General features: G+C 36.3%; 1 protein-coding gene across 5 annotated transcripts in view; it reads right to left on the bottom strand.

The window, feature by feature from the left end:
- The window catches only part of LOC149798807 (uncharacterized), a 32,784-nt gene extending 22,865 nt beyond the window's left edge, over window positions 1-9,919 (bottom strand). Inside the window, exons 1-2 of one of the 5 annotated variants that reach the window (XM_089957709.1) lie at window positions 9,688-9,845; window positions 1,594-1,760 (exon numbers count right to left, since the gene is read on the bottom strand). In XM_089957709.1, coding sequence (XP_089813835.1) covers window positions 1,594-1,744 — 151 coding nt within the window. In that variant the 5' untranslated portion in view covers window positions 1,745-1,760; window positions 9,688-9,845. Of the gene's footprint in view, window positions 1-1,593; window positions 1,761-2,940; window positions 3,703-3,735; window positions 4,161-7,173; window positions 7,501-9,687 lie in introns of those variants that run through there. The other 4 variants (XM_089957711.1, XM_089957710.1, XM_089957708.1 and 1 more) reach the window with 4 other exon arrangements.
- Window positions 9,920-11,824: the final 1,905 nt, after the last annotated feature.

Genomic DNA, 11,824 nt, shown 5'->3' with positions numbered 1-11,824 from the left:
TTGTTCTGCAGCAACATGTGCCAGAATCTGTGGTTTTGTTTGAAGTTACCTTCCTACGTACCAGATGGTCTCCCAGATTGTTAGGTCCATGGAACGCCCAAATGTCTTAATATATGCCATTCAGACATTGGGTGGGTTCAGTCAGTACCAATGTTTCTGAATTACTAGTTGGGATTTTGGGGCGTCAGGGTAGAAAGTAAGCACAAAACCGACTGTTTGTTGCTTTTCTTGGTTTTATATTACATGAGGTTTCCGCTATCGAGGAGTCTAGCTTTTTAATAGTCTCTTCAGCGTACTTATTTTTGTATTCTCTCCCTCCAATGTGTCCCTTGAGCTTTTCTAATATTTTTTCGAAAGTAGCCGGATTAGAGCATATACGTTTTGTCCGAATGCACATACCGTCACGAAGAATTTTAGTACACGCTGGGGAAGCTGCAGGTTGGGAGTACATACTGCTGAGAGTCATTTGGTTTAACATGCAGGTCAGTTTGTATGTTTCCCCTTAGGAGGGTATATGGAGTATCCAAAACTTATATGGTACTTCATTGGGGAGCTTAAGCTCCGATAAAAATATTTGCATATGAAGGTGTTTTTTAGTGCACAATTCGGTTCTACTAATTTGTAGTAAGTGTTAGTTGTTGAATGTAAAATTGTGAAACATAAGAACGTGTATTAAGAGTTTGACCAATAGAAAGTTGGAGGGGAAGGATAAGTCCAACCATCTTATGCTTCCTTCCTTGATGTGATTTGTTCCAAGTGTGGAATCTTGGTGGAAATGAGACGTCCACAGTGACGGGGAGAATATTATCTGAATAGTTAGATTACTGTGTCTTTTTTTAAATAATCCCTTGCATCTTGGACGTATGACTGCAGCTTTTCCACGAAAGGCCGAAAACACTAATCAACGAATTCAGACATTGTTTCGATGGGATGATTGTTTCCTGAAATGATTGACCTCCCCGGATTCGTTTCTAGGCAGTAAATTCTATCCCCACGGTTTTAGTGTCAGATTTTTGTCATCAGTGTCACCTGCGGTATGCATGCTTTTTAATGCCTGGCACATGATTTCAACGTATTCAGCTATTTGGTTCTTCCCAACAATGTATTCAGATGTATTCATGACAACAACCCAGGATCCTTTGTATGCTGAATTTATAGCAATATTTCCCTCTCGCGTAGTCTATTCAGCACCCGTCTTTCTTATATTGTTTATTTGTCCTTTCTGGTATGGCGCTCTTCGTGCAAGTCAATGTCATTTTCCAACCTGGATAAAATTCCACTAGAGCTGGAACATTGCTGGGGGAGGGCGGAACACAATAGCATTTTCAGCGGAATCTATAAGGTACAGTGTGTGTGTGTGTGTGTGTGTGTGTTCCTTATTGGCCAGAACCACAGCTATTAGCAAACAGGCTAAACCAGACGTATAGTTTGTAAAAGTGCTAATATGTATGCCATTTTAAAGACAAACATGCTAATATAGTTTTGTTTTAATATAGATATTTACTTAGCAAAAGGAGCTTGTTCTAAGTTTGGTGTAATTAATTGTTCCGCAAATGTCATCATTTATCGAAACTGCCGCAATAAGAAAATTACCTATGGTTTTTATAAGTCTTGGATGGAAATCTTTCAGTATGTCTCTGAAGTACTCGTAACTTGGGTACACCTCTGGGGGAAGCCTGAACAAGGTACAACGATCCTCATCAGAAAACCCCATTTTATTTTGCGAATCCTTTGGAAAATCCATGTACAAAGCTGAAAATCTATGAAAACACAGGTGTTATAGAAAGACAAATGAAAGCTTTTCGAGCATTTTATTGCGCATTTATGCATCAAAACCACATAAGTATATCAAGTAACCATGAGGTCAGGCTTGTTGTCCACTTCTAATTCCAAGATGCCACTGTGTAGAAAATAATAACTTAGCATGCAAAAATGGTTGCTAAATGCATGTTTCAAAATAAGCATGGTTTACAAATCAAAACTCAGATGATAATTAAACTATTACCTTACAGTATTCAAGAAAATTACTTTTTGCTCCATGAACTAGTATTATAACTCTCATGTTACCACGGCTAACTCTATCCAATACAAAAGTATTCACGCTTAGTGTTGCTGGTTTTTTCTTTACGACATTTGCTGTTGACACACAACTCAATCTTACAAGGGATTTCAATTCATTTGGACAATACATACAAATTTATCGTCAAAAAGGATATGTACTTGTAACTAATTTCTATCTTATGATTATGCCGCCGTCAATTATATTTACGTGGATATCTGAACAAAGATCTACAACTCGACACAATCATGACCTATTGTAACAAACAACATATACCGGTGTCTTTGAAAATGAATATGTTTATACAATTAAGTCCTTTCCACTAGAATAATTCAAGGCTGTATGGAACATATTACAAACTGATATGATCTTTTCACGTTATGTTGGCCCGCTTAATCCCATAGTTTTTCCTCATAAAATGTTCCAACAAATCGCTCTCTCCGTCCATCTCTCTGATTCCCTATATCTCGCTTTAATGTTTGTTTATGCAGATCATAAACCTGTACAGAACGTTAAAAATGAATGCCAGAACTTGACAAATATGCAGACATTAGCATATTTCTGAATTTGTTTCCCTTACTGCAGCTGTTTCCATAATTCTTTAAAAGAAAATAGAAAATACAGGATACGTCGTTGGTTAGCTAGGTTTTATCGTTACTTTCAGCATTCTATTTATCTATACCTTGCCCAGAAAATGGAAATCAAGTGCCTTTAACAAAAACACACCAAGGCAGAAGTCTCGGACCGGCCATGGCGAATATCGAACCTGCGACGCAATGATTACGAGTTCGACGTTCTACCAACGGAACTATAAAGCAAACGAAAATGAGCCAGCAAAGAAATATTGACAGAAGAATTGTTAAAGAGGTAATAATACTTACGAGAATAGTCCAAAGTATGTCATGGCATTACATATTCAGTAGGACGACACACAAAAGGAATCGCAATTATCACGTTACATTACATGCTGAATACTTATATATCTAGACCAGATATCAGTAAACATGTTTTGGTTATGTACATGTAAAACATTATATTGGAATCAGTCGTCAATAAGCCACTATCCCGGTGATTGGGTGATTGCAAATTAACCAGGCATATTCGACTGACACAATATCACTTGCTTACCTGATTATGGCCTAATCTCACTCATCCTGACTGTAATAGCTTTAAATAGCCTACTGTAGTTAAGATAGGAAAAACTGTTACAATTGTACAGATTACAAAATAAACTTTTCAATCTGAACATGTCTTTCTTAGCATTGATTAAAATTCTCATACAATTTGCAACATAACTTTGATCTCATAATACAGGATATCTACGACTGATATCTTCATATGTCAACAAAAATCTACAAAGTAGCTAACTATCTTGGAAGACATACTTATCATTTAAAGAAAGTTTCTCTCAATTTGACCAATCCCAGGTCGAATCGTTTAAATTTGTTTAACTTTATATACTTACAGGATTTGTGTATGTTAACTTTCCTCTAACTGTGACTCATTCCAAGTAAACGAACAGCGGATATAAGTTAAAAGCTTTTGTTCTAAGGTTCGGACTAATTACAGAGCTTATGTCAAACATGTTATTTGTCAGTCTCTAAAATCATCCAAAATTCAGATTTATGTGGATCTGTAGATATTTAACAAAGTAGTAGTGTGATGATTTTACTTACCATGTATCTCAGCATGGACATGTCATAATCAAAAGTAAACGAATCACATGGATATGATAAAGCAAGTAGGACATGTGTACAACATACTGATTTGTGCAAGTTTAAAAGGTCTCCCAAATAGTGGCAAAGTGCCAAATAGTATTATGACACTTGAGTTACACTATGGTGATAAACTAGTGATGCGTGTATTGTAACTGTATTCAGGACGATATCGGCTTACACTGATCTCGTGTTATTTTGCTCTGGCATTATCCTGTCGTCATATACCAAAATATACATCGTGATTTCATTAATCAAAGTCAAAGACAAACAAAAGACGTCTGCACAAGTAAGTTGAATTTAATCTTCATGTTGCTACTATTATTGCTTCCATCCCGCACATCGTTATCTTCAAGGGAACATTATGTTTCTAGGTAGGCAGGTAGGTAGGTAGGTAGGTAGGCTGGTATAGGAAGGTAGGTAGGTAGGCTGGTATAGGAAGTTAGTTAGGTAGGTAGGTAGGGATGCATGTTGTAAATTACATTTTCCCATAGTGGACCATTTTGATTTGTATTCCAGGAACACTAGCTTTGTTAGTCTGTGTAAATAACACTGTTTTTGGGAATCGATTTAAATTCGGAAACGTGTTATAAATCTAATTTGGTAATCGTGTGTGTGTGCGTGTGTGTGTGATTTGGATTTTTAACGTAGCTTTAACAATATTTCAGTCATATTGCTACGATGTCTGCAGTTTATAGTGATGTCTAGCACTGGGGCATCATGCCGCAGACATGAAACATGAAGTTCCACGCAGTCACATTGTCCTGACACCAGGTCGACCAGCCCTAACACTAACCTCTTAATGCTGAGCGCCAAGCGAGGCAGCTGTTAGTACCATTTTTGTAAGTCTTTGGTATGACTCGGCCGGGGTTTGAACCCACGACCTCCCGCTTCCGAGGCGGACGCTCTAACCACTAGGCCACCGGAGCGGTCTAATCTAGTCATTAATGATTTAATACCTGATCATAATTTAAACTGTTCATGAAAAGGGTATATTTTTCTGAATTGTATGCATTGCAAATATGACGTTGGATAATTGATGTATGTATGTTACTAAGCACTAACATTCGTACATAGATAAACTCTAGCCACTGTACTGCTTTGGGTTATTCGAAAAATGGGAAAAAATATTACGTTAATACTATGCGCGAGTTTTAATACTACACTATCTTTGCCAAATAAAACCCAACTCAACTATAGAAATTTCAAAATAATACAAAAAATCACTATATATATATGTGTGTGTGTGTGTGTGTGTGTGTGTGTGTGTGTTCTGAAATGTAGTATTATGCTGGTCTTCTAGAGTGGACTGTGGAATGCCACAGGTGAGACAGAGTAGAATAGAGAGACGGTTTGCAAATCATTCATAGGAGAACATTAAAACGTACCAAACAAAAACGTCAATTTATATCATGTAATTGATGTTTTAAAGGGATTCAAGTCAGACGTACAAAAAAATTACGGGAGGGATATTCGAAATAAATAGCAAAGAATAGGGTCAGATTAAACCGTTTCGCAAATGGGACAGTATAGACACAATATCATCGCACTGGCAAAGTTGCCTTCCGAATTTGTTTGACTCCTACTTTGTACAGTGCTTTTTTACAGTGCTTATTATGCCGGTGGGTTTTACCATTTTGAAAGCAATTTAGAAACGCACAAAATCCACTTTTAAGACTAATTCATTCAGTACAGTTGTCAAAAAGCTCATATAAAAGGAAATGTATCAAAAGAAAAGTACATTAATAACAACTTGATGATAAGACCGATAAGAACTAGTACTGAGATGTATATGTCTCAAAATTATATACGAGTCAGTTTCATCAGTACTGCTAATTCTTACTGATAAATATTTTTCCAAAATTACAGTCCGATTCGTACAAGATCCATACCAGTATACATGAACAGTTAACACCAACTTAAGGATAACATGTTAAGAAATCACTTCACGATACTTTCAGCTTAAAATATTATATCAAACGCGAACTAGATCTACTACCATCCCAACAATTTCTGAAACAGTTTACCCGTAATCGCCAGCGATTTCAACCCGCACGCTGAAACAATTTCTCAGAGGCCATACTCCGATATCAGTTAAATATATATTTTCTCTGGTTCTTAGTGTTTATATAAAGCTGGTAAACTATTGAAACGTATCATCGTAAGAAACATTTGTTTGGGAAATGCAACCTTTAAGCCCTTCTCTCAAGACGTATAGCGTACTTGCGCATGGTTACCACATGGAGAAATAACTACAAGCGGTTTAGTGGGACATTCTATAATAGATAGACATGCAGCTGGATGGTATCAAAATATCACTGACACTAAAGCTTGGAGGCAGAAATTGACAAAGAAGAAGAACAGAAGACAAAGAAAGGAGTAATTTTGTCACACAGAGGTGGCTAGAGTTAATATGCTTATGAATGTATTTCTTACATCTGTATGGAGGATATTCCACACCTGGCCATGGCTTATATAAAACGATACTGATAAATCTTTAATTTAAATGTTTTACTTTTAACATGCAAACATGTAAGAAAAATGTTTGCAAAATGATATATGGTGATATAGATTCGTTCAGAAAAATATTTAGTTCTCATATGATGCTCGTGCTGGGCTAGATGCGATGTTGTATCCCATAAATGCACAGTTAACAAGTGATCGTCCAAGAAGCCTATTTACTGATATAAAGGTACACACAGTTTACAAGATTTTGTTATTTGTTTCTTTATCTACACTTGATTTATCCTTTAAGTCCTTTTCACTGACCCCAAAGAGGGACATATGAGTAAATACAGGGTTACATTATTGACAAAATGGCTGTCATTGATTAAAGAACACGTTCAATAACATACAAACCGACACAATGAGAATATGGCATACACATGTATGGGGACAAAGGCTAGCAAAAGAAAGAAAAACGAAAATAACATAGTCATACTCACCTAGAGGTGTCAAGAGAGAATCTTCTCTTTAATAAATTTCATACATATCTATGGTGAATTTACAATGCCTGGTTCGCTTAGGGAAGCATGATTACCTAATAATTCCAGTAATATTAGTTTTTGTTGTTGTGGGCTTAACGCCATATTTCAGCACACGAGAGGCTAGACATTTCGGTCAGTATAAATGGTGGCGGAGGAATCGAGAAAAAAAAAGAAGAGAAGTACCGCTGACACATATGAATATATTGGCAAGCGCTCTCACATACCCATATAAAACCGAGTCTGAGACACGAACCCACGCGGACAGAAGTAAGATATCAGTGATTCGTAAAGGCGAGCGCTTTAGCCTACTTGGCTACCCGGGGCCCTAGAACATTCCGACAGACGCAATGACGAGTAGAAACTGTTGACATCTTATTTTAAACACTATTATTAAATATGAAGTAAATCTTACCACAAATGTTCCCTTGGGCGTGCCGCAAAGTCATGTGAAATTTCAACTAATCTTTTCTCTTTATATCTCCTCCATATAAATTACAGTAGTAGCTTATCTTTGGGTCAAATTAGATCATGGCTGTAGCAAGATCATAGTTTTAATCATCTGTGTCACTGTTAGGAAGCAATCATGTATATACTAAGTACACTGCATACAAATGGTTTTCTTCTTTAACAAAAAGTGATTAAACCTCGCCTTAGCGTCTAGACTAAATTGACAAATATGACTTAGTTATAGTGATAACTACTTTTAGTAAGAGCTATAAGCCCTCTCTGCGACTACAACAGTTTGTCTCTGCACTTCTAAATAGATGCACAGTTCTAAGCTAAATAACAAGTTTGCATAAGAGCGCATATATGCACCTTAAGTGTGTTTCACCTACTGATTATATCCGTATACATTCCTACACAGGTCTGACGGCATATTGTGCATAAACGTGGAGCAGACTTAAGTTGCAAAATAAATGTAAACAGAAAACCTCAAATAGTGTCGAACAACAGTAATGTTATATTCGAAATATATGTGCGATATACAGTATAATAATACATGTGAGCGGTCTATTGCAGTCGGTTGCAACATAGAATTGCTGCACAGGATGACATCCATTTCGTACAATCAAGCAACCTTTCTCAATGAATGTCATATTTTGCCTAAACATAGATGAAATCTTTCCCTCTCCGCCACCCTGTTTGGTAGTGGAGTCTCGTCACTTAAGGAACACACACAGATGCACACACACACGTATATATATATATATATATATATATATATATATATATATATATATATATATATATATATATATATATCCGTTGATCTTGCTCTACAATGTGCAGGAATTATTTCTTGTAGCTGAATTGCTTTGTTCTTATATTTTATTTCCTTCTGAGTATTTCAAAAGAATATTTTCTTAACATGTAGAAAAACATTACGTATCAATATGTTGCAATGTAGGGTGATTTAGTAAACTCGAATTAGTACTTATGGTATAACAATTACAGGTGTTATTGAGACTTACCTGTACGAGTGATTTCATACCATAGTCTAATTCAGATGTTTACATCTATATGAACCTGAACACCCTTTTAACAAAAAGTTTTCTTTTCTGTATAGTAAAATATTCTAAAGACAAAAGAGTGCTGACAACGTCCTTCACAAGTCATGTTATGGCTAAAGTTTCCGTTGTAAAATACAGACTTGTAACAATGTGAACTATGTTGCCAGACCCTTTCACCGAAATATACATCTTTTGTTGCATTTAAAGGGTTGGGAGGGATTAGTTAATACTGTGTTAGTTTCATCCTTAACTTTTTGATGATGCAATATGCTATATTTAATGATGTCTTTCTCAAGAAATGACACCATAAATTGAATTTTTAATTTTAGACAAAGCCTAGGAAAACTACATCGCGATAAGTTTTTTATTTTCTATGGGAATAAATGATTGCAAATGTTTTATCCCTACCCACCATCTGTCCAGTGAGAATCGGAGCCCCTCATCTTGCTTTTTAATGAATCAGTTGATCACTGTCCCCGTGGAATTATTCTTTGGACATTAAATTAAAAACTAGTAAGATCCCTATTCATTAGGTGAAGACATATGTTACGGGCAGCTGAAAGTGACCATTGTGTTCACCCTTACAACCTACAGGCTTAGCCCCTGGGTAATAGATTTTAAACTATCCAAGTCTCCACCTTACAACTATTTAATACCTACTGATGATTAAAATACATACATGTGCCCTGGCTTAGGCCTTGCCGTGATGGACATACCGAAGAAAGCAGCAGACCTGAATTTCGAAGTTAAGATCAAAATGTCTAGTCACGGGGACATGTGATTTGCAAAGTCAGAAATTTAGCCTATTAATTGATTACTTGATCAAATGATGAATAGTGTAGGTCAGATGGTGAATGGACCTAATGCGGTAGTTAGCCCATTGATATCCTAATTTTCAGTAAGGTCAATATATCTGATGGAAGAATTAAGTAAATGAGCGTTAAGATTATTACAGTATCTCGATTAGGATTATCGTTTAACAGGTATCAGTTTTTCTATCAGACAAAACATGTAGATGTACCTTTACCCTTTAACCTTTATATTTTAGCGTGGAACATCAAGCTTCAAAAGCTATCTGCAAACAAGTAGTAGTATTAGGAGATTTTTGTGTTGTTGCTGTTGTTCTGGTAATGGCTGCGTTATAAACTTGAATTAGTTATTAGTTTAGTATGTCCTATGTGTATGGCAAAGAACACAAACTAAAAACAACGCCTCTTTACAAAATGTTTGAAGCTGGGAAGTAAATACTACGAATGGCTGTCAGAGATCGTGTGTATCTGTATAGCTGCACATATATAGTATATAGTATAAAATCTGCCGACTACGTTAATGACAGGTAAAAATGTGCGTCCTTATAAACTCTGCCGGATCTATTTCTAAATAAAGATAACTCTGTGTTTCAACACTGTAGTCACTCGATTTCTCGTCCTCCGAACTCTGGCCAAGATCTATGTACGCCTGTAAATTGTCATGTCTCGATCGTTTCGTTGTTGAATTCCCAAGTTTCACCATCCGTCATCTGACAAGCATAATCTACGTAAAAAAAAAAAAAAAGGTGTCGTTATAAAATCAGTATTTGACCGAAACTATCTACCACGGCTCACTAGCTACTTGGGGTTCCCACCGTATGCAAATTGGGCGCGTTTGATTATACTGATATTCACCTATAAATGTGATCACATGTTATCTATAAATTCTCTGTTTATGAACAGTAAATTACCGTTTAACGTTAGTAATCCTGCTTAACTGAATAAATGTTTAAGTATATAACAAAATTCATACTGTAACCGGGGCCAGGGGCAGCCGCAGAATTATTTTCGGGGTTTAAGTTGACAATGAGCGGTCTGCTATTAAACTGTACAGATGTAGGCCAAAACAAGTTTAGAGGTGAAATGTGGGTGGGGTACTGGACAAGTGCCCCCACCCCTTTTGTCCCTATGTGCTGGCGCCCATGTACTGTAAAATGCAGGTGTATGCCACATGTAAATTATGACGGCAATGGCTAACCTCGATTTCATGCCACCTCCGATATTCTACCTAACGTACACGAGAGTGGTTGAAGAATTGTGGAACACGGCATATACAAGAGCTAAACGTGACAGACGAAAGCTTCTGGGAAGCTTCTATGAAGTGAAAATATTGGACCTAGTAATTGTACATCAGATTTTATATGTGTCACAATATAACAGAACGTCACATGAAAACGTTTATGTCCATGTTACTGATATTACATATAATTGCATTACTCACGTATTTTATTACAGCTAGAATGGCTAATTACACGCAGGTAATCATGTGGCAAGTTCTTGCAACACTATGTTTTTGTGCTTAGGTTATAAGTATACTTATACTTTTATTGTTATCCATGCCTTTCCTGCGACTGACAAGTCTCATCCTGATTGATGGTTATTATTGTTGTTATCCAGACTCTCAAGCACGAGGGCAAAGCCTGACAAAGAAGAAAGAAAAACTGCAATAACATCGTTATTATCAGGGTGGGTACCTAGAACGAATCTTTGTTTTGTTAATAGACTACATACATCCCTAAGGTGGATACTTGCTTTGCTGATATAAGCATTATTGCGTTATAATTTCAGCAACACTTTGTCCATTGCAATAACGACTAGACACTGTTGGCATCAGTTTCAAAACACTACAATATTTATGCAGTATGATTATAAACTTGCTGCAACTGTTTCCTGCTGCGTGCTGGCAATGTCATGTGAAATTCAGCTTGTCTGGTCTATCTATATCCCTTCAAAATAAACTGTTATAATAGTTTATCTTTGGGTCAAATAAAGTATTTGCTTTTTCAATATCATAACTGCTATATATGTGTCCTTGTAAGAAAACAAGTAAATTACTAGTGCACAGTATACACAATGTTTTATGGCCTCTCTTAAACGGCTGGAATGAATTAAGCGATGCAATTCTGGGAATAGCAACCATCAGTTAGAGCCATTGGGCCTCATTACTGATGCAACACGTTATCTCGAACTTCTAAACAGCTGTTCAATTACTTTAATAAAAGCTAAATACTAAGTTTGCACATGAGTGCACATTATCGCCTTAGCTGTGTGCTTAACCTATAATGGTAGTTTTCCACATTCTTACAGAGGTATGATGGCCGATTGTTTGACAATATGGACTAAAGTGCAAGACTATGCTAGCGACACGAAAAAAATAATCAGGTACACGTAACAGAGATCGGTTAATAAATTTGTGATATTGTATTTTTCATAAAACCGATTTAATCTATTGTAAAACTACCTTGCCAATATTTCCACTTTATACAGACTCGCTGACAGTTTTGCTATGGTACGTACTATGTCTCATCGTTTTATCGACCACTTCCGCAAAAGTCAGAAAAATGTGAGAAGTCGAAGGTGACCTGAGATTGGTTTTCACCATCACTGTTAGAATTTACATGCTGTATGCATATAAATTACAGTTTGAAGTTAGGTATATACTAAAATGTTTATTCATTCCAGCAGGATTATTAATGTTTAGCGTTAATGTACTGTTGGTGAAACTGAGAATTAGGTCACCTAT

Source organism: Sinohyriopsis cumingii, chromosome 5 (genome assembly GCF_028554795.1).
Source record: "Sinohyriopsis cumingii isolate HCF-2022 chromosome 5, ASM2855479v2, whole genome shotgun sequence".
In the NCBI taxonomy this organism is placed as follows: Eukaryota; Metazoa; Mollusca; class Bivalvia; order Unionida; family Unionidae; genus Sinohyriopsis; species Sinohyriopsis cumingii.
This window is presented reverse-complemented; position numbering and strand designations above follow the sequence as displayed.